General features: G+C 52.6%; 1 protein-coding gene across 1 annotated transcript in view; it reads right to left on the bottom strand.

Annotated features, from left to right (window-relative positions):
* RNF121 (ring finger protein 121) overlaps window positions 1-23875 on the bottom strand; it is a 49765-nt gene that overhangs the window by 4757 nt on the left and 21133 nt on the right. The window contains exons 2-7 of the mRNA XM_038770128.1: window positions 12120-12157; window positions 5555-5696; window positions 2128-2236; window positions 1308-1415; window positions 721-841; window positions 261-394 (exon numbers count right to left, since the gene is read on the bottom strand). Of these exons, the coding sequence (XP_038626056.1) occupies window positions 261-394; window positions 721-841; window positions 1308-1415; window positions 2128-2236; window positions 5555-5696; window positions 12120-12125 (620 nt within the window). The 5' untranslated portion in view covers window positions 12126-12157. The remainder of the gene's footprint in view (window positions 1-260; window positions 395-720; window positions 842-1307; window positions 1416-2127; window positions 2237-5554; window positions 5697-12119; window positions 12158-23875) is intronic.

Below are 23875 nucleotides of genomic sequence, written 5' to 3'. Positions count from 1 at the left end.
GTCCTTCCGGCCCGCCGCGGAGAGGGTACCGGGACGGCTCGGCTTCCCCGGGATGACTGGGTTGGCCCCGCCGTTCCGGCCCGGCTGTGCTCGTCTGGGTGAGTGAGGGGTGACCCTTCCATCCCCAGGGGCGTTTCCCCAATTCCCTGAACGCTGGGCCCTCCCGCTGCGGAAAGTCTGCCCCTTCCTTCTCCTTCCAAGGGGCAGGGGCGTTAAGGGTGTGACACCAGGAGCACCCCCCAACCCGGCCCACAAGATACACATGGTTGCAGGACAGCCGGTAGGTGTTCTCGATGATGCCCTCCTCGTTGACGTCCACGAAGATCCGCTGGCCACACACGGCGCAGACGCTGTCCGAGAGGTGCTTGGTGGGCATCCCCGAGGCGCTGTAGAACTGGGCGGGGAGAGGGGAGACACCCGCGGGGGCCCGGTCAGGGGGGCCGCGCCCCCCCTCGCCCCCCCGGGGCCGTGCCCGGAGAGGTCTCGTCCTCCCGTCTCTCCCCATCTCCCCGGGCTGAAGGAGTCAGTTCCCGGAACCGGGGGGCTGAAGAGAGCCCCCTCACTGGGGCAGCCGACTGCCAGCTCTTCCCCTGGACCAGCGAGACCGTCACAAGCGCCGGGGCCGGGAGCGTCCGGCCCGGAGGTGTGCCCCCCACCCCGCCCCGGAGCCCCCGCGGAGGCTTGCCGACCTCCCGCCTCCTCCGCCCCGGGGCCGCTCACCCCGATGGTGGACGCCATGTAATCCGCGCACATCTCGGCAAAGTCCCGCTCCAGGACGCCGTAGTAGAGTCCGTAGAACAGGAGGGAGATGCCGAAGTCCATCGCGTCCTCGGGTTTGATTCTGCAACGGGATCCGTGGAGCCACGCTGGCGACCGCGGGCTGGGGATTTCACGTGACCGCCGGCACCCGGTGACTTGCACACCGCCACGATGAGCGGCCCCCGGGGGGGCCGGCCCGGGGCGGGGAACCGAAGGGGACGGGCGGGGAGAGTCAGGGCCCTCTCCTTTCCCTCCCTTTCGGCCAGTCCGCAGGAGTCCCCGGTGGGGGGAGAAAAGGCCACCGCGGTCACCCTCGGGTGGGGGTGGAGACAGGGGTCCCGGCCACTCCCCTGCCTGCGGGGCTCCGCTCCCAGAAACACCCAGCCTCGCCGGGAAGGTCTTGGCGAGCCGCCCCGGGAACGGGAGGAGGCCGAGGCTCTGACCGGGCCCCCCGCCTTTTCTCGGCTGGGAGGGGCGGACCCTCCCCGTTCCCGATGCCCCTCCTCCCCCACCGCAACATCCCGCCACCCCCCCGAGCTCCGACTCACCGGAATAACAAGTTAAGACCAAAGAGGGTAAACATGACGGCCATGTAGCCGACGATCCCGGTAGCGTAACTGATTTTGTAGATGAGCAGAAACCACTTGTACACTAGCCTGCAAGGACACAGACGACGGGAGATGAGATGGGCCTCCCCTCCCCTTTTAGACTGTGAGCCCACTGTTGGGTAGGGACTGTCTCCATATGTTGCCAATTTGGTACTTCCCAAGTGCTTAGTACAGTGCTCTGCACACAGTAAGCGCTCAATAAATACGATTGATGATGATGGTGATGGGCCGGCCCGCCAGCCTCTCAATCTTCCGCCCTGCCGGAGGCGGGGTTTTCCAGTCCCGGGAGAAAAGGGGACCAAACCTCAATGGCGCCCTTTCGCTCCCCGTATGCCCCAAAACCTTTTCTAGGCTTTTGGCCGCCGAAGCCCGCCCGCTGCGGCCCTCCCGATCGATCGTATTTATCATCATCGATCGTATTTATTGAGCGCTTACTATGTGCAGAGCACTGTACTAAGCACGTGGGAAGTACAAATTGGCAACATATAGAGACAGTCCCTACCCAAGAGTGGGCTCACAGTCTAACAGTGGGCTCCCGTTGGAGGGCTGACCGCAGCCACGAGCCCCCCGCGGGCCTGCAGGCCCCCTTCTCCTCGGCTACTCCCGCGGGCTAGTGACGGGCCGAGCACGTCGTGGCCGGCACCGGTCCCAGAGGCCCGGTGGCCGGAGGTGCCGCCAAGGCTTCTGCGAAGAGGGGGATCCGGCCCGGACCTCGCCCCCACCGCGGACCCGGGGCCGGCGGGGAGGAGGGAGGGCTCACCGTGGGGTGGTCCGCACGAGCGGCTTGCGGGTGGCCCGGTAGGTGACGAAGGCGGTGACGGCGGAGAACAGGACCCAGATGACCAGGAACCTCCACCAGTGCAGCTTCACTGTGAAATACAGGGGGACCACCCACATCTGGAACAGGGTCACCAGCTGAAACACAAGCGCGAGCGCTCCGGCTGTGGGGGGGGTGGGGGCGGCCGCGGTCGCCCGCTCAGGCCCCTACGACGGGGAGGGGTCCCCTCCCTACCCGGGCTCGCGTTGGAGACCCTGGAGGGTCGGGGAAACGGAGGGTGGGAGACGGGGAAAGGGACCGGAGAGGGAACGTCGGCCCTCCCCGCCACCACAGCTCTCCCGCAGAGCCGTCCGGCTCCTCTAGACGGTAAGCTCCTTGTGGCCACGGACCGTGTCTACCGACACGTTCCACTGAACTCTTTCCATTGAGCCACGCTGCTTCTCCAAATAGAGATTGTTATGGTCTATTCACATCTTCTACTCAGACGCTCGGAACTACGCTGTGACTACAGGCCCGTCATATCCTGTAAAATGGAGATCCGATACCTGTTCTCCCTCATTCATTCATTTATTGAGCGCTTACTGTGTGCAGAGCACTGTACTAAGCACTTGGGAAGTACAAGTCGGCAACATCTAGAGACGGTCCCTACCCAACACGTCGCACTCTCCCAAACGCTTAGCAAAGTGCTCGGCACACTCTAAGTGCTCAGTAAATATTGCCGATGGACTGATCTAACAAAGCCTGCTCCGACTAATGCCGCTTTCCTGGTCAATCTATCAATCTATCGTATTTATTGAGTGCTTACTGTGTGCATAGCACTGTACTAAGCGCTTGGTAAGTACCAATTGGCAACATATAGAGACAGTCCCTACCCAACAGTGGGCTCTCAGTCTAGAAGGGGGAGACAGATAGCCCCTCCAGCCACCTTGGCACTCACAGATCTACCATCGTCAAATTTACCACAATAATAATTAATATTACATTATGGGATATAGTACATTATGTGATATGATTATATAATAATCCAAATAATTATGGGATTTGCTAACAACTCGCTACGTTCCAAACACTACACTAAGCACCGGGGTAGATGCAACATCATCAGGTCCCCCGAGGGGCTCGGAGACTAAGGAGGAGGGAGAACAGGTATCGTATCCCCATTTTATAGACGAGGATACTGAGGCCCGGAGAAGTGAAGTGGCTTGCCCAAGGTCACGGCGGCAAGTGGCGGAGGCAGAATTAGAACTCAGGCCTCCTGATTCCTAGGCCTTTCCTCTTCTCCTTATGTGCCTCCGGGCAGAACGCCGTACTAGGCACTTGGGAGACTACAACAGAAGTACAACAAAACAGAAGCGAAAGAGAGGGTCTGGGCCCTCATAACGCTCACAATCTAATGTGTGACCTTGGGCAAGTCACTTCACTTCTCTGTGCCTCAGTTCCCTCATCTGTAAAATGGGGATTAAGATTTGGGACAACCTCATGACCTTGTATCTACCCCAGTACTTAGAACAGTGCTTGGAACATAGTAAGTGCTTACCAGATACCATCATCGCCATCATCATCATCATCAACAGATACCATAATTATTATTATAGAGGAGCTTTTTTTTTTTTTACTTTTTAAAAACAGTGTCTGTTGATGGCTCAATCATATTTACTGAGCGCTTACTGTGTGAAAAGCAGTATACTAAGTCCTTGGGAGAGTACAATATAACACCACTGTTGACACATTCCCTGCCCACACCAAGCTTAGACCGTCGTACTGTCTACCCTGGTCTAGAGATAATAATAATAATAATAATGACGGCATTTGTTAAGCGCTTACTATGTGCGAAGTACTGTTCTAAGCGCTGGGGAGGGTATAAGGTGATCAGCTTGTCCCACGGGGGTTCACAGTCTTAATCCCCATTTTACAGATGAGGGAACTGAGGCCTAGAGAAGTGAAATGACTTGCCCAAAGTGACACAGCTGACAATTGGCGGAGCCGGGATTTGAACCCATGACCTCTGACTCCAAAGCCCGGGCTCTTTCCATTGAGCCACGCTGCTTCTCCAAATAGAGATTGTTACGGTCTATTCACATCTTCTACTCAGACGCTCGGAACTACGCTGTGACTACAGGCCCGTCATATCCTGTAAAATGGAGATCCGATACCTGTTCTCCCTCATTCATTCATTTATTGAGCGCTTACTGTGTGCAGAGCACTGTACTAAGCGCTTGGGAAGCACAAGTCGGCAACATATAGAGACGGTCCCTACCCAACAGTGGGCTCCTCCTCAGTTTCCGAGCCCAACGTGGGACCTGATGATACTGCATCTACGCCAGTGCTTGGAACACAGTAAGCTGTTAACAAATCCCATAATTATTGGGATCATTATAGAATTATATAACATAAGCTAATAGACTGTGGCTTTTCAGGAGCAGGGGGGTCCGGGCCTTGGATTTAGTCAGTCTGCTCCCTAAGGACAGCAGTCCATCATCCCAGGATCACAGCACGGCGGAGAGAGCCTCGGGGAGAGAGAGAGGGCCACGGGGGGAACGAAGCACGGCTCAAGAACATCATCATCAACCATCAATCGTATTTATTGAGCGCTTACTGTGTGCAGAGCACTGTGCTAAGCGCTTGGGAAGTACAAGTTGGCAACATATAGAGACAGTCCCTACCCAACAGTGGGCTCACAGTCCCTCTGCCCATCCGCCAAGCTAGCTCTCTTCCTCCCTTCAAGGCCCTGCTGAGAGCTCACCTCCTCCAGGAGGCCTTCCCAGACTGAGCCCCCTCCTTCCTCTCCCCCTCGTCCCCCTCTCCATCCCCCCCATCTTACCTCCTCCCCTTCCCCACAGCACCTGTATATATGTTTGTACATATTTATTACTCTATTTATTTTACTTGTACACATCTATCCTATTTATTTTATTTTGTAAGTATGTTTGGTTTTGTTCTCCGTCTCCTTCTTTTAGACTGTGAGCCCACTGTTGGGTAGGGACTGTCTCTATATGTTGCCAATCTGTACTTCCCAAGCGCTTAGTACAGTGCTCTGCACATCGTAAGCGCTCAATAAATACGATTGATGATGATGATAATGATAAAAGGGGGAGAACCCACCTGGAACCCACCTGGTGCTGTGAGGATGGGGGCCTCGAGTGGAGACAGAGATAGAGAGAGCACCCCTGGGTAAAATGGGGGTGAAGACTGAGCCCCACATGGGTCGTGTGCCCAACCTGATTAGCTTGTCTGTACCCCACTGCTTAATACAGTGCCTGGCACCTAGTAAGTGCTTTACAAATACCGTTTTTAGAAAAAGGGAGAGGAGATGGAGAGGGCAGAGGTGAAGGGAGAGGAGCGGGAAGAGCGAGAGAGGAGCGGGGAGAAGAGAAGCCAGAGGGGAGGGAAGAGATGCTGGCGGTCTTACGTTGTAGGAGCGAGGGTGCCGCTGCTTCCACTGCACCAGGAGCAGCTGGGCCACCACGAGGGTGGCGATGAGGATGAGGACCATCTCGGCGTGCATGGCCTCGTGGCCGCGGTGTTTGGCGTGCATTCGTGCGTGCTCGACCCTGGAACGAGACGGACGGGTCAGCCCGGCCCCAGGAAGAAGGGGAGGAAGGACGCTGGGCATCGCCCTCCCCCGCAACTTCTCAATTCCGGTGGAGGGGAAGGAGGGGGGAGCAGAGGGGAGAGAGGGGAGGAGGATTAGTGGGAAAGACCCAAGGGCTCTAAAGCCCTCCATCCCTTTTCCCCCTCCTACCTCACCTCATTTCTCTCCTTCTACAATCCAGCCCGCACGCTCCCCTCCTCTGATGCTAACGTTTTCGCTCTGCCTCCATCTCGCCTGTCTCGCCGCCAACCCCTGGCCTACATCCTACCTCCGGCCTGGAACGCCCTCCCTCCACAGATCCGCCAGACAATCTCTCTTCCCCCCTTCAAAGCCCTACTGAAGGCGCACCTCCTCCGAGAGGCCTTCCCAGACTAAGCCCCACTTTCCCTCGGCTCCCACTCCCTTCCACGTCCCCCTGACTCGCTCTCTTTGCTCTTCTCCCCTCTCCCCGCCCCACAGCACTTATGTCTATATCTATAATTCTATTTACACTGATTGTGTTTCCCCCCTCTAGACTGAGCCAGCGGTGGGCAGGGTCTGTTTCTCTTTACTGCTATATTGTACTTTCCAAGCGCTTAGTACAGTGCTCTGCACACAGTAAGCACTCAATAAATACGACTGAATGAATGAATGAGGCCCCAAAGACTAGGCCTAGGACTACCTGTATATATGTTTGTACATATTTATTACTATTTATTTTACTTGTGCATATTTATTCCATTTATTTTATTTTGTTAGTATGTTTTGTTGCCTGTCTCCCCCTTCTAGACTGTGAACCCGCTGCTGGGTAGGGACCGTCTCTATATGTTGCCGACTTGTTCTTTCCAAGTGCTTAGTACAGTGCTCTGCACACAGTAAGCGCTCAAGAAATACGATTGAATGAATGAATACAGTAAGCGCTCAATAAGCAGGCTGAATGAATGAAAATTTATTTATTATTAGTAGTATTTATATTTCATCTATTTATTTATTTTATTGTTATTATTATTTATAATATTATTTATAATTTATTAATGAATTTATTTTATTTTGTTAGTATGTTTGGTTTTGTTCTCTGTCTCCCCCTTTTAGACTGTGAGCCCGCTGTTGGGTAGGGACCGTCTCTGTGTGTTGCCAACTTGTACTTCCCAAGCGCTTAGTCCAGTGCTCTGCACACAGGAAGCGCTCAATCAATACGATTGATTGATTGATTGATTGATGAAAAGAGGAGGAGGAGGAGGCAGTAGTTCTGGATCCGCTCTGCCCCCTGGTGGTGGCCATAGGCATTACTGCCACCTGTGACTGACAAGAAATAAGGGTGCAATGCCTAGAATCAATCAATCATCAATCAATCAATCAACAGTATTTACCGAATGCTTACTCTGTGCAGAGTACCATTTGAGGCGCTTGGGCCAGAAACCACCGACACTCAGGGAACTTCCCTCCGTCAGCACTTTTTATATAATAATAATGACGGTATTTGTTAAGCCCTTACTATGTGTGTGTATATATCTTATTATATACCATATATATATATATATATATATATATATATATATATATATATTACTATATGCTATGTATCCGTAACATAGGTGTTAATATTTGCCTCCCACTCTAGACTGTTAGCTCACTGAGGGCAGGGAACGTGTCCACCAACTCTGTTATATTGTACTCTCCCAATTGACTGATTGACAGAGGAAACAGGGGCAGAGCCCGGGCGTCAGAAGGACCTGGGTTCTAATCCCGGCTCCACCACTCATCTGCTGTTTGACCTGGGGCACGTCACTAAACGTCTCTGCGCCTCTGTTCCCCCATCTGTAAAACGGGAATTAAGACCGTGAGCCCCAAGTGGGACAGGGATTGTCTTCAACCCAATTATCTTCTATCTACCCTGTGCTTGGAACAGTGCCTAGCACATAGTAAATGTGGGACAGCCCACTGTTGGGTAGGGACTGTCTCTATATGTTGCCAACTTGTACTTCCCAAGTGCTTAGTACAGTGCTCTGCACACAGTAAGCGCTCAGTAAATACGACTGATTGATTGACAGGGACTGTGTTCAACCCGATTATCTTCCATCTACACAGCGCTTAGAACAATGCCTAGCACATAGTAAGCGTTTAACAAATACCACAATTACCATTATCAGCACCTGGGGACCATCACTCAGGGAAGAGGCGGCTCTTATGACCCCCACTTTATTGCTGAGGAAACGGGCACAGAAAAGTTATGTGCCTTGCCTGAGGTCACACAGCAGGAGACAGCTGGTCGGAACTGTCCACAGCAGATGTCTCTGCCTGTGACTCTGTACCGGACTCCCTCTGGACTGTGAGCTTGTTAAGGGAACACATCTGCTAATTCTGCTGTACTGTACTCTTCCAAGTGCTTAGTACGATGCTTTGCAAATTGTAAATGTTCAATAAGTACCACTGACTGACTGATTGAGCCACTGGGCAAGAGTGCTCTCTGCAGCCGGGCCCTGGCCAACCATCCCTGCATATATGTTTGTACATATTTATTACTCTATTTATTTTACTTGTACATACCTATTCTATTTATTTTATTTTGTCAATATGTTTGGTTTTTGTTCTCTGCCTCCCCCTTCTAGACTGTGAGCCCACTGTTGGGTAGGGACTGTCTCTGTATGTTGCCAACTTGTACCTCCCAAGCGCTTAGTACAGTGCTCTGCACATAGTAAGCGCTCAATAAATACGATTGATGATGATGATGATTCTCCTGGCCCGGGCTCCTTCCGACGACCCAAGCCGCTTCCAGAAGCCGCCAAGCAGAAGGCCCAGAGGACCTTGTTCTGCTTTGTTGTCCGTCTCCCCCTTCTAGACTGTGAGCCCGTTGTTGGGTAGAGACCGCCTCTATACGTTGCCGATTTGTACCTCCCAAGCGCTTAGTACGGTGCTCTGCGCACAGTAAGCGCTCAACACGTACGACTGAATCAGTGAACGATGGCACTTGTTAAGCGCTTACTATGTGCCAGGCACTGTACCATGCACCGGGGTGGATACGAGAAAATCGAATTGGACAGAGTCCCCGCCCCACGTGGGGCTCACGATCTCAATCGTTTTACAGATGAGGTGACTGAGGCCCAGAGAAGTGAAGTGACTTGCCCTAGGCCACACAGCAGACAGGTGGCAGAGGCAGGAGTGGAACCCGTGACCCCCTGACTCCCAAGCCCACGCTCTAGCCACCACAACCACGCTGCTTCTCTAGATGTAAGCTCACTGTGGGCAGCGAATGTGTCTGCTTATTGCTCCTTCCACCCTCTCAAGTGCTTAGACCAGTGCTCTGCACACAGTAAGCGCTCAATAAATACGATTGAATGAATAAATACAATCGACTGGCTAATCAATCAAAGGCACCCCCTTCCACCAGTCTCTTTTACCGACTAAGGCCCGCTGGGTGGGAGATCCCAAACCCACCCCTCTGCTCGGGGCTACTGACTGAAGTTACTGCCTTGGGTGTCAAAAACACGAGGGCAGTGGGGTGTGTGTTTGTGTGTGGAGGGGGAAGCTTGCTTCTCTGTACACAGGGAGACTGAGGCTCCGCTGGCCTCCCCAGGGGTCCCGCAGACTCTAGAGGGGCAGGCAGATGGGGAGTGAGAGAGACCCCAGGGAAGGAGGGAGGAGAAGGGGAGAGCCCAGGAAAGCCAGAGGCAACAGGGGCATGCTGGCCCCACTAATAATAATAATAACAATGGCATTTATTAAGCGCTTACTATGTGCACAGCACTCTTCTAAGCACCGGGGAGGTTCCAAGGTGATCAGCTTCTCCCACGGGGGGCTCACAGTCTTAATCCCCATTTTACAGATGAGGGAACTGAGGCCCAGAGAAGTGAAGTGACTTGCCCAAAGTCACCCAGCTGACAAGTGGCGGTGCCGGGATTTGAACCCGTGACCTCTGACTCCAAAGCCCGGGCTCTTCCCACTGAGCCACGCCGCTTCTCCAGGTCTCCGCTGGCCTCGACCAACAGTGCCGGCCGCAAGTTGGCGGGAAGGGAACCGGAGGAGGTTGGGTGGTGTTGGTGGTGGGGGGGTGTCTCAAGTTCATTCAGTCGTATTTATTGAGCGCTTACTGTGTGCAGAGCACTGTACTAAGCGTTTGGGAAGTACAATTTGGCAACATATAGAGACAGTCCCTATCCAACAGTGGGCTCACAGTCTAGAAAGGGGAGACAGAGAACAAAACATATTAACAAAATAAAATAGAATAAACATGTACAAATAAAATAGAGTAATAAACACGTACAAACATATATACAGGTGCTGTGGGGAGGGGAAGGAGGTAAGGCAGGGGGGATGGGGATACTCATTGAATGCTTACTGTGTGCACTTGGGAGAGTGCAATACTACAATAAACAGACCCATTCCCTGCCCACAATGAACTTCCAGTCAAGGGGGAGGTGTAAATTCCTTGCATCTATCACATCTTACCTCCCTCCCTTCCCCACAGCATCTGTATATATGTATATATGTTTGTACATATTTTTTTACTCTATTTAATTTATTTGTACATATCAATTCTATTTATTTTATTTTGTTAGTATGTTTGGTTTTGTTCTCTGTCTCCCCCTTTTAGACTGTGAGCCCACTGTCGGGTAGGGACTGTCTCTATGTGTTGCCAATTTGGACTTCCCAAGCGCTTAGTACAGTGCTCTGCACATAGTAAGCGCTCAATAAATACGATTGATGATGATGATGATCTTGGTATTATACTTAAGCCCTATGAGCCAGGCCTCTGAGCGGGACCGGCCACCGCGGAGGGCACGGGGCGTGGGCAGCCGGCCGTGGGAGAGGCGCGCTGTCCGCAGGCGGACGGGGAAGGCGGGGGACACGAGGGGATTAAAGTCCACGGAAAAAGGAGCGGCCCCTTCGGTGCTCAATAACCACCTGCCGCCCTCCGGACCGGCCCCTTCGGCTCCGGCCCATCGGGAGGGAGGCTGAGGGACGGACGGCAGGAGCCGCGGAGCCCTCTGAGGGCGCGGCGGGCGGGCAAAGGGCGATCGATCAATCAATCAATCATATATATTGAGGGAACGTGTCTGTTTATCGTTGTACTGTACTCTCCCAAGCGCTTAGTACAGTGCTCTGCACCCAGTAAGCGCTCAATAGGACTGACTGAATGAATACCATTGATTGAGTGCTTGCTATATGCAAGGCACAGAGAAGCAGCACGGCTCGATGGGAAGAGCACGGGTTTGGGAGTCAGAGGTCATGGGTTCTAATCCCAGCTCCGCCACTTGTCAACTGTGGGACTTTGGGCAAGTCATTTCACTTCTCCGTGCCTCAGTTACCTCATCTGTAAAATTACGACTGTAAGCCCCACGTGGGACAACCTGATTACCTTGTATCTACCCCAGCGCACAGGACGGTGCTTGGGACATAGGAATCGCTTAAAAAATACCATCATTTTATTATTATTATCATCATAATTATTATTATTAAGTGTTTGGCAAGTACAACGGAGTTACTTTTTATAGTGGTATTTTGTTTAGCACTTACTTTGTGTTAAGCACTGTTCTAAGCACCGGGGCAGATACAAGTTAATCGAGTCGGACACTCCCTGCCCTACATGGAGTTACGGTTTAACAGGGAGAATACATTAAATACCACTTTTATAGTTGCAGGCACAAGCACAGAGAAATGAAGCGACTTGCCCAAGTTGACGCAGCAGGCAAGCAGCAGAGCTGGCATTAGAACCCAGTTCCCCCGGCTCCCAAGCCATGTTGCCGATTTGTACTTCCCAAGCGCTTATTACAGTGCTCTGCACATAGTAAGTGCTCAATAAATATGATTGATGATGATGATGATGATGTACATATTTATTACTCTTTATTTTACTTGTCCATACCTATTCTATTTATTTTATTTTGTTAGTATGTTTGGTTTCGTTCCCTGTCTCCCCCTTTTAGACTGTGAGCCCGCTGTTGGGTAGGGACCGCCTCTATGTGTTGCCAACTTGGACTTCCCAAGCGCTTAGTCCAGTGCTCTGCGCATAGTAAGCGCTCAATAAATATGATTGATGATGATGATGTACGTATTTATTACTCTATTGATTTTACTTGTCCATACCTATTCTATTTATTTTATTAGTATGTTGGATTTTGTTCCCCGTCTCCCCCTTTTAGACTGTGAGCCCGCTGTTGGGTAGGGACCGTCTCTATATGTTGCCAACTTGGACTTCCCAAGCGCTTAGTCCAGTGCTCTGCACATAGTAAGCGCTCAATATGATTGATTGATGATTCTCTTTCCACTAGGCCCTAAGCGCTTAGTACAGCGCTCTGCACATAGGAAGCGGGAGTACAAGTCGGCAACGTATAGCCAGTAGCCAGAGCCCGCACTCCGGGAGTCCCGGAGAGGGGCAGGCCCTCTCCCTCCCGGCCTCACTCACCTCCATCGCTCCTCCGGGGACAAGTTGGACAGGTCGACCTGGGGAGAGAGCAGAGAGGCCCGGTGACTACCGGCGTCCGCCCCCCAACCTCCCCACCGCCCGCACACGGCCCTGGGGTTGCCCTCCCTGGGCCCACCAGACTGGGGGCTCCCTGCGGGCAGAGGCCGAGGGCCTCCATATGTGGGGAATGACCCACGGGTCTCTCGGGCCTTTACAGCCATTGTGCCACCGCGGACAGGCCCAAGGACCGAAATGGGACCGGGAGACCTCAGGCTGCGGGCAATCAACCAACTGAATAACGACGGCAACGAAGCACAGCTCAGATGCTGCCCTTTTCCGGGCTCCTGACGATTACTGACGCCACCACCGAGTCGACGGGAAGGCTCGTAAATAGCAGCGTGGCCTGGTGGGAAGAGCCCAAGTCCGGGAGGCAGAGGACCTGGGTTCTAATCCCGGTTCTGCCACTTGCCTGCTGTGTGACCCCCGTCTCCTCATCTGTAAAATGAGGGTTCCCTGAGCGTTCTCCCTCCTACTTAGATGGTGCCCAACCTGATGATCTTGTACCTCAGCACTCAGTACAGTGCTTGGCACGTAACAAGCGCCCAATATAATTATTATCATTATCATCATCGATCGTATTTATTGAGCGCTTACTATGTGCAGAGCACTGTACTAAGCGCTTGGGAAGTACAAATTGGTAACATATAGAGACAGTCCCTACCCAACAGTGGGCTCACAGTCTATCGTTATTAGATTTTTTTTTTCTGCAGCAGGTTGGGAGAGTCTGCAAAGCTAATTGCAAACTACCTGCCTTACAAGCATCATCATCATCATCAATCGTATTTATTGAGCGCTTACTATGTGCAGAGCACTGTACTAAGCGCTTGGGAAGTACAAATTGGCAACACTTCACTCTCACCACTCTGAGACAGGGAGGGGCTTGGTATTATTCTGCCCATTTCCCGGCTGGAGAAACCGAGGCCCAGGGTACTACTACTACTACTAATAATCATAATAATAATGATGGCATTTATCAAGCACTTACTATGCGCAAAGCACCGTTCTAATCAATCAATCAATCAATCAATCGTATTTATTGAGCGCTTACTATGTGCAGAGCACTGTACTAAGCGCTTGGGAAGTACAAATTGGCATCACATAGAGACAGTCCCTACCCGATAGTGGGCTCACAGTCTAAAAGGGGGAGTGCTGAGGAGGTTACAAGGTGATCAGGTTGTCCCATGGGGGGGCTCACACTCTTAATCCCCACTTTACAGATAATAATAATAATAATGATGGCATTTGTTAAGCACTTACTATGCGCAAAGCACTGTTCTAAGCGCTGGGGAGGTTACAAGGTGATCAGGTTGTCCCATGGGGGGCTCACACTCTTAATCCCCATTTTACAGATAATAATAATAATAATGATGGCATTTGTTAAGCACTTACTATGCGCAAAGCACTGTTCTAAGCGCTGGGGAGGTTACAAGGTGATCTGGTTGTCCCATGGGGGGCTCACACTCTTAATCCCCATTTTACAGATAATAATAATAATAATGATGGCATTTGTTAAGCACTTACTATGTGCAAAGCACCGTTCTAAGCGCTGGGGAGGTTACAAGGTGATCAGGTTGCCCCATGGGGGGCTCACACTCTTAATCCCCATTTTACAGATAATAATAATAATAATAATAATGATGGCATTTGTTAAGCACTTACTATGCACAAAGCACCGTTCTAAGTGCTGGGGAGGTTACAAGGTGATCTGGTTGTCCCATGGGGGGCTCACACTCTTAATTTCCATTTTACAGATAATAATAATAATAATAATGATGGCATTTGTTAAGCACTTACTATGCGCAAAGCACTGTTCTAAGTGCTGGGGAGGTTACAAGGTGATCAGGTTGTCCCATGGGGGGCTCACACTCTTAATCCCCATTTTACAGATAATAATAATAATAATGATGGCATTTGTTAAGCACTTACTATGCGCAAAGCACTGTTCTAAGCGCTGGGGAGGTTACAAGGTGATCTGGTTGTCCCATGGGGGGCTCACACTCTTAATTTCCATTTTACAGATAATAATAATAATAATAATAATAATGATGGCATTTGTTAAGCACTTACTATGTGCAAAGCACTGTTCTAAGCGCTGGGGAGGTTACAAGGTGATCAGGTTGTCCCACGGGAGGCTCACAGTTTTAATCCCCGTTTTACAGATGAGGTCACTGAGGCCCAGAGAAGTGAAGTGACTTGCCCAAAGTCACACAGCTGACAATTGGCGGAGCCAGGGTTTGAATCCATGACCTCTGACTCCAAAGAACCGTGCTCTTTCCGCTGAGCCACGCTTCCCTACGTAGCAATACTGATTTGGTGTGTCTGTTGCACAATGCCCCAAGGGCAAAGAAATAACTCACCTGACTTATATTCTCTTGGGGGTGGGGGAATGGAAGAGAGCATTGGGAAACTGCCCTCCAACCCAGGCCTACACACTCTCAGGCTCCTGCTGCTTGTCAGCTCCTCTGCCCTCCAGACTTCCCACAATTTCTCTCCCAACAAAATCAGCTCCAAGCTCACCTCCAACAGAAAGCCTTCCTCAACTTTATTACACTGAAATCTTCCACTCCCCCATCCCACACACACTTACAGCAAACCCGGTGCCTCAGAGAGGGCATATGAGTGTGAGTACGTATGTACGGGGCAAAAATGTTCCATTCATTCATCCATTCATCCACTCAATCGTATTTATTGAGCGCTTACTGTGTGCAGAGCGCTGTACTAAGCGCTTGGGAGGTACAACTTGGCAACACATAGAGACGGTCCCTACCCAACAGCGGGCTCACAGTCTAGAAGAGGGAGACAGACAACAAAACATGGTAACAAAATAAAATGAAAAGAATAAATACGCACAAATAAAATAAATAAAACCAGACAGAGAAGGGGTGACAGGACCAGACGGAGGTGCTCTGCACACAGTAAGCGCTCAATAAATACAATTGATTGATTGAGAGATAGGACCTTACAGAGAAGGCCAATAGGACTAGAGGAAGCAGGGGGGATAGGTGGTGGGGGGAACAGTTCCATGGCACCCTTCCCCGGCTCAGCGCCCACCCTCGCCTTCAATCTTTGATCGCCCTGCCACCCCCCCACCCACCGGCTACTTAATATCCCTTCCAAGAGGGAGTGCCAAACCTCATCTCTCCCCATTTTCAAGGCATCCCCAAGAGCCCTCTCCTCCTGGAGGCCATCTCATGGCCACCTCTGCGGCCCCACCTCATCAGCCGTCCGCTCCGAGACCTCGGAACCGCTTAGCCGGCGGCCCACGTTGGTGGCCGGGCCCCGCAGCCTCCTGGCCGCCCCATTGCCCGGGCATTGCTCTCGGACGTCGGCTTCACCCACTCCCAGTCTGGTTTCTCCTCCGACCCTGCCGGCCGCTCCGTTTCTTTGGCTGGCTCCTCTCCCCCACCTCTAATGGCGGGCTCCCCTGAACCGTGGGACCCCAAGTCTGGACCCCCAGCCTCTCGCTCTACCCTCACTCCCCTGGGGAGCTCATCCCCCCAAACTATATAACCCTTCACCCTCTCTTGCCACCAGCCGGCCCCCTTTGCCAGCCCCCCAAACTCCACGTCCCACCCCGAACTTCTCATGCAGAGAAGCAGCGTGGCTCAGTGGAAAGAGCCCGGGCTTGGGAGTCAGGGGTCGTGGGTTCCAATCCTGGCTCTGCCGCGTGACCTTGGGCAAGTCACTTGACTTCTCTGGGCCTCAGTTCCCACATCTGTAAAATGGGGATGAAGACTGTGAGCCCCACGTGGGACACCCTGACGATCTTGTATCCTTCCCGGCGCTTAGAACAGTGCTTTGCATTTAGTAAGCGCTTAACAAATACCACCATTATTATTATTATCTTCTCCCCAAACCCTCTCCTCTTCCCGCCTTTCCCCGTCTCCCCTGGTTACACCACCGTCCTCCAACAACCAGCACGACGCACTTGGGAGGGAACGTGTCTGCGAATTTTCTTGCACTGTGCTCTCCCAAGAGCTTAGAATCGTGCTACTCTTGCTTTGCGCTCTCCTAAGCGCTTGGATTAGTGCTCTGCACATAACAGGCACTCACTAACAATAATATTGGTATTTGTTAAGCACTTACTATGTGCCAAGCACTGCGTTGCGATACAAGGCAATCAGGTTGTCCCACGTGGGGATCACAGTCTTAATCCCCGTTTTACGGATGAGGGAACCGAGGCCCAGGGAAGTGAAGCGACATGCCCAAAGTCACACAGCTGACAAGTGGCGGAGTCGCGATTAGAACCCATGACCTCTGACTCTCTAGCCCGGGCTCTTTTTCTTAAGTCACGCTGTTTCTCCCAATAAATACCATTTGTTGATCGATTGAGGGGGCAATACAATGGAGTTGGTAGGCACTATCCTTGCCTTCAAGATTCCGGTCCAGCGGCTTAATTTCCCACATTTCCCAGTTGTATCCGCGAATCCAACTGCCACGTCTAGCGCCCACGTATCTCCTTACTCTCCAGCCTCTGTGCTCGTGATTTCCTTTGACATCCCCTGGCAGTTTCCTCCTGGCACTTCTGTTCCCCTCCCCTTCGGTTCCCGTTCTTCCCCCGTCTGTAGACATTCCCGTCTGTCCATCTGCCGGCCTTCGCCTCCAGAGGAACCCGTCTTTCACCTTCCTGTTCTTCCTTTCCAAGTGTTTAATAAATAGATCCCTGCCCCTCCTCATCCCTAATGTAAACATAGCTACTCAATGGCATATTCAACTCTTTATTTTGCTTACTCCGTTGGGATTTTTGGATCTGCTTCCCCCTTCCCCCACCGGAGGACAGACAACTCGTGAGCACTGTTTTGGACTCCTTGAGCACTCGATACAGTGCACTGCACACGCTCAATAAATGTTAGTTCATTCATTCATTCATTCAATTGTATTTACTGAGCGCTTACTCCAGCGCTTAGAACAGTGCTTTGCACATAGTAAGCGCTTAATAAATGCCATTATTATTATTACTGTGTGCAGAGCACTGTACTAAGCGCTTGGGAAGTCCAAGTTGGCAACATACAGAGATGGTCCCTACCCAACAGCGGGCTCACAGTCTAGAAGGGGGAGACAGAGAATAAAACATATGAACAAAATAAAATAAATATGTACAAATAAAATAAAGAGTAATAAATACGTACAAACATATATACATATTTACAGGTGCTGTGGGAGGGGAAGGAGGCAAGGCGGGGGGGATGGGGAGGAGGGAGGAGAGGAAGGAGGGGGCTCAGTGTGGGAAGGCCTCCTGGAGGAGGTGAGCTCTCAGTAGGGCTTTGAAGGGACGAAGAGAGCTAGCTTGGCGGATGTGCGGTGGAAGGGCATTCCAGGCCCGGGGGATGACATGGGCCGGGGGTTGACGGCGGGACAGGCGAGAACGAGGCACGGTGAGGAGGTTAGTTGTACGACAACTACTCTGCTCTGGGTTCGAGACTTCTGAGGAGCTCGGTGGAGACAGTAATTACCGCCGTGGCTCTGTAAGGAAGCAGTGTGGCCCAGTCGCAGAACACAGGTCTGTGAGTCGGAGGATCTGGGTTCTACTCTCGGCTCAACCACGTGTCTGCTCTGTGACCTCGGGCAGTCACCTCACTCCTCTGGGCCTCAGTTCATTCGTAAGAAAGGGATTCAATCCCTATGCTCCCTACTTAGACTGTGAACCCCATGTGGAATGAGGACCTGAGTATCTGTAACCTACCCTAGCACTCAGTACAGCGCTTGGCACGTAGTAAGCGGTTAACGAATACCACAATTCTAATTACTGCTTGCTTCCTTTTGCGGGTGCCACCTCTATCTCCCCTGCTTCTCCATTACCAATCATTTGTCAAGACCAATCACAGTCATTTTTAGACTGTGAGCCCACTGTTGGGTAGGGACTGTATATGTTGCCACCTTGTACTTCCCAAGCGCTTAGTACAGTGCTCTGCACACAGTAAGCGCTCAATAAATACGACTGATCGATTGATTGATCTGTCAACACGGCATAGTGGACACAGCACGGCCTGGGAATGAGAAGGTCATAGGTTCTCATCCCACTCCACCACTAGTCTGCTGTGTGACCCTGTGCAAGTCACTTCACTTCTCTGGGCCTCAGTTACCTCATCTGTAAAATGGGGATTGAGACAGTAAGCCCCAGGTGGGACAGGGACTGTGTCCAACCTGATTTGTTCTTCCTTCCCTCCGCTTCTCTGCCGCTAATCTCCTCACCGTACCTCGTTCTCGCCCGTCCCGCCATCGACCCCCAGCCCACGTCATCCCCCGGGCCTGGAATGCCCTCCCTCTGCCCCTCCGCCAAGCTAGCTCTCTTCCTCCCTTCAAGGCCCTACTGAGAGCTCACCTCCTCCAGGAGGCCTTCCCACACTGAGCCCCTTCCTTCCTCTCCCCCTCGTCCCCCTCTCCATCCCCATCTTACCTCCTTCCCTTCCCCACGGCACCTGTATATATGTTTGTACATATTTGTTACTTTATTTATTTATTTATTTTACTTGTACATATCTATTCTATTTATTTTATTTTGTTAGTATGTTTGGATTTGTTCTCTGTCTCCCCCTTCTAGACTGTGAGCCCACTGTTGGGTAGGGACTGTCTCTATATGCTGCCAATTTGTACTTCCCAAGTGCTTAGTACAGTGCTCTGCACACAGTAAGCGCTCAATAAATACGATTGATGATGATTTGTTAGTATTCACCCAGTGCTTAGTACAGTGCCTGGCACATAGTAACTGTTTAACAAATACCATTATCATCCTTGCCCACTGAGGTCTCCATGTGGTCATTAGCTTGGACGCTTCTGGCAGAAGGGGCCGGGCCTGGCCATCTCCCATCGGTTCCGAGGCGCCGAGCCGGCCCTCTGAGCGCTCAAGGAGAGCTGCCATTGATGGCGACTGAGTCGCTCTGTCCTTCTCCTTTCCTCTCCAGAGGAGAGTTCTTTCCAGGCGGTAAACTGAGGAATGAGCTGGCTCCAGCTGCCCCTCCCCAGGCCTCCCTGGAAGGGGTCCGGACCAGGCCCATCCCTACGTTGTGTCCAGCTGACCGGCTGCTACCCCGGGCACACAGAACCAGCGCGAAAGCACCCCCAGAGAGTGAAGCTCTTTCCTGGTGCCGGCCTCTCCTGGACCGTCGGTTGAAGCCACGCTGCGAGAGGAAGCCCCCAAGCCTGACGGGAGGCGGGCTGAAGTTGGAGGCAGGGCAGGGCCCGGGCTGCCCATTCCCTCCACAGCCACGGCCTCCCCCGGCCCCTCGCACCGCGGCACGGGCCAGAGGAGACAACGGGCCGGGGGACGGAGAGGTTGGGCTGGCTTCCTTTCTAAGTGGGGGCCTACTTTCCCCAGAAGGCTTTCCGGAGATCCGGGCTCTCCTCCCTCACCCGAACCCTTTCTGAAACACACCCGCCGGGCCCCGGAGGAAGAGGGATGGGTCGGTGGAGACGTCACGCGGTAGACGTCTACACGGGCTGCCTCGAATTCCTCAACGCCAACTCTCTCCTCGACCCCCTCCAATCTGGCTTCCGTCCCCTACATTCCACGGAAACTGCCCTCTCAAAGGTCACCAATGACCTCCTGCTTGACAAATCCAACGGCTCCTACTCTATCCTAATCCTCCTCGACCTCTCAGCTGCCTTCGACACTGTGGACCACCCCCTTCTCCTAAACACACTATCCAACCTTGACTTCACAGACTCTGTCCTCTCCTGCCGTTCATTCTCAGTCTCCTTTGCGGGCTCCTCCTCCCCCTCCCATCCCCTTACTATAGGGGTTCCTCAAGGGCCAGTTCTTGGTCCCCTTCTGTTCTCAATCTACACTCACTCCCTTGGTGAACTCATTCGCTCCCACGGCTTCAACTATCATCTCTACGCTGATGACACCCAAATCTACATCTCTGCTCCTGCTCTCTCTCCCTCCCTTCAGGCTCGTGTCTCCTCCTGCCTTCAAGATATCTCCATCTGGATGTCTGCCCACCATCTAAAACTCAACATGTCCAAGACTGAACTCCTTATTTTCCCTCCCAAACCCTGCCCTCTCCCTGACTTTCCCATCACTGTTGACGGCACTACCATCCTTCCCGTCTCACAAGCCCACAACCTTGGTGTCATCCTCAACTCCGCTCTCTTGGTCCCCCCTCACATCCAATCCGTTGCCAAAACCTGCCGGTTTCACCTCCGCAACATCGCCAAGATCCGCCCTTTCCTCTCCATCCAAACCACTACCCTGCTGGATCAATCTCTCATCCTATCCCGACTGGATTACTGCATCAGCCTCCTCTCTGATCTCCCATCCTCCTGTCTCTCCCCACTTCAATCTACACTTCACGCTGCTGCCCAGATCATCTTGGTGCAGAAACGCTCTGGGCATGTTACTCCCCTCCTCAAAAATCTCCAGTAGCTACCAATCAACCTACGCATCAGGCAGAAACTCCTCACTCTCGGCTTCAAGACTCTCCATCCCCTCGCCCCCTCCTACCTCACCTCCCTTCTTTCCTTCTCCAGCCCAGCCCGCACCCTCCGCTCCTCTGCCGCTAACCTCCACACTGTGCCTCGTTCTCACCTGTCCCGCCGTTGACCCCCGGCCCATGTCCTCCCCCTGACTTGGAATGCCCTCCCTCCACACATCCGCCAAGCTAGCTCTCTTCCTCCCTTCAAAGCCCTACTGAGAGCTCACCTCCTCTAGGAGGCCTTCCCAGACTGAGCCCCCTTTTTCCTCTCCGCCCCATCCCCCCCGCCTTACCTCCTTCCCCTCCCACAACACCTGAATATATGTTTGTACAGATTTATTACTCTATTTTATTTGTACATATTTATTATTCTATTTATTTTATTTTGTCAATATATTTTGTTTTGTTGTCTGTCTCCCCCTTCTAGACTGTGAGCCCATTGCTGGGTAGGGACCGTCTCTATATGTTGCCAACTTGTACTCCCCAAGCGCTTAGTACAGTGCTCTGCACACAGTAAGCGCTCAATAAATACGATTGAATGAATGAAGGCCTGTGTGAGCTGAGGATTGGGAGGCCAGGCTTGGCCCTTGAAACACACCGGGGCTTCGGGCAAGTCACCACTGCCCCTCTCTGCCCCTTCATTTACTTGTCTGTAAAAATCAGGAAAATAACGATGACGAATAACCATAATTTTAAAATTGTGATGTTTGTTAAACACTCATTTTGTGTCACGCACATCTGGGGTAGATAAAAATCATCATCATCATCATCATCAATCGTATTTATTGAGCGCTTACTGTGTGCAGAGCACTGTACTAAGCGCTTGGGAAGTACAAGTTGGTAACATATAGAGACAGTACCTACCCAGCAGTGGGCTCACAGTCTAAAAGGGGGAGAACACGGTCCCTGTCCCACGTTGGGCGCTCAGTCTGAGGGGGAAGGGTGAACAGGTATTGCAACCCCATTTTACAGCTGTGGGAACTGAGGCGCAGAGAAGTGAAGTGACTTGCCCAAGGGCACCCAGCAGGCAAGTGACGGAGCTGGGATTAAAACTCAGGATCCTGACTCCCCACCCGTGCTCTGTCCACTAGGCCAGCAGGAACTTTTTTTGTAGGTTAATGGTCAGTGAGAGAAGAGGAGATCTTTCAGCTCTTGGCAAACGGGCCAAGGGATTAAGGGATTAAGACGGCTCGGGGCAGCCCTTGGGGAAGGATGCTGCGAGAGGAGGGTTGGGGGTGAATTACTGAATTGACTCGGAGCGATGGCCGGTTCGGGCCCCCGCCTACAAGAGAAAGGCCCAGGGAAGCGGCCAACGGGAAAGAGAGGGGAAGCAGGCTACCGGGGCTCCTAGAAGGGCTGGTCAACCGGCCCTGCCCAAGTGTGGAGCCACGGGGCAACCGGCCAGCTGTCCCGGGGTCGAGTGGCTGGGCGCGGACGTCGTGGCCCCTCCCCGGCTCCCCAGAGGACGACGAGGCGGCTGAGAGATCAGGAACCCACTTGGCTTTCTTTGGTTCCCGTCGCGTCTGCTTTCACCCCCGGCCAACGCCCCCAGTCTCACCCAGGAAGGCGCAGAGAGTTCCCCTGAGACTTCCCTGAGAAAGCAAACATACCCACTCGGTGAGAAGACGAGCTCCCTGGCCTGAAGCCCACCTCCGCACCGCATCTCTCCCGGGAGGGAAGCTACCTGAGAAAAGGGTGGGAGAAAGAAGGAGAGCTGCCCAAGCTCAGGACTCCCTTGTGTCCAGAGCACTGTACTAAGCGCTTGGGAAGTACAAGCTGGCAACACAGAGAGACAGTCCCTACCCAACAGTGGGCTCACAGTCTAAAAGGGGGAGACAGAGAACAAAACCAAACATACTAACAAAATAAATAGACTAGATATGTACAAGTAAAATAGAGTAATAAATATGTACAAACATATATACAGGTGCTGTGGGGAAGGGAAGGAGGTAAGATGGGGGGATGGAGAGGGGGACGAGGGGGAGAGGAGGGAAGGGGCTCAGTCTGGGAAGGCCTCCTGGAGGAGGTGGGCTCTCCGTAGGGCCTTGAAGGGAGGAAGAGAGCTAGCTTGGCGGATGGGCAGAGGGAGGGCATTCCAGGCCAGGGGATGACATGGGCAGGGGGTCGATGGCGGGACAGGCGAGAACGAGGTACGGGGAGGAGATTAGCGGCAGAGGAGCGGAGGGTGCGGGGTGGGCTGGAGAAGGAGAGAAGGGAGGGGAGGAAGGAGGAGGCGAGGTGATGGACAGCCTTGAAGCCTAGGGTGAGGAGCTTCAAGCGCTTAGTACAGTGCTCTGCACACAGTGAGCGCTCAATAAATACGACTGATTGATTGATTGATTGTGTCCGCCGCATTCAGCACCTCTGGGGGAGATGAGGGCGTGCCGGGGCTTACTGTCGTGATAAGTGAGGCCTTTAAACCTCTCCCCTAGGCCAGTTGTGATATTTCAACTGAGAGCCAAACAGCTGTTTGGGAGCCAGTGACAGGCTCGGCACGCCCACCAAGTGTGCCCACTTTCCAGGCCGGGTCCCCAAGGGGTCCGGATTGGGGCGGCACCCTGCGGGCTGGGCTCCGGGGCTCAGTTTGATGCCCAGAGCAGCCATGCCGGCACCGGAGTCGGGTCCGGCCCGCACGACTCGGGGGAGGCCCACACGTGTCTGGATGGCTAGAGGACTGGACTCTTAGAATCACCATGACTCAGTGGAAAGAGCACAGGCTTGGGAGTCAGAGGTCATGGGTTCTAATCCCAGCTCCCCCACATTTGCTGTGTGACCTTGGACGAGTCACTTCACTTCTCTGAGCCTCAGCTCCCTCATCCGTAAAATGGGGATTAAGACTGTGAGCCCCACGTGGGACAACGTGGTCACCTTGTATCCCCCCCAGCGCTTAGAACAGTGCTTTGCACATAGTAAGCACTTAACAGATGCCATCATTATTATTATTCTGGGAAATGCAGAGCCGTGCAGCAAAGACAATCTGGCATGGTGCAGTGGATAGACTTCCTGGGAGTCAGAAAGTCATGGGTTCTATTCCCGGCTTCACCACTTGTCCGCTGTGTGGCCCTTGGGCACGTCACTTCACTTCTCTGGACCTCAGTTGCCTCATCTGTAAAATGGGGATTGAGACCGTGAACCCCACATGGGATAGGAACCATGTCCAACTCGATTTGCTTATATCCACTCCAGCGCTTAGTACAGTATCTGGCACACAGTAAGCACTTAACAAATAGCATCATTATTACTATTGTTATTATCTCCAGGGAGTAGAGGCTGGGAGGATGG

The sequence above is a fragment of the Tachyglossus aculeatus genome, chromosome 2 (genome assembly GCF_015852505.1).
Source record: "Tachyglossus aculeatus isolate mTacAcu1 chromosome 2, mTacAcu1.pri, whole genome shotgun sequence".
Classification (NCBI taxonomy): Eukaryota; Metazoa; Chordata; class Mammalia; order Monotremata; family Tachyglossidae; genus Tachyglossus; species Tachyglossus aculeatus.
The sequence above is the reverse complement of the archived record's forward strand: the minus strand, read 5'-3'. Positions and strand labels throughout refer to the sequence as shown.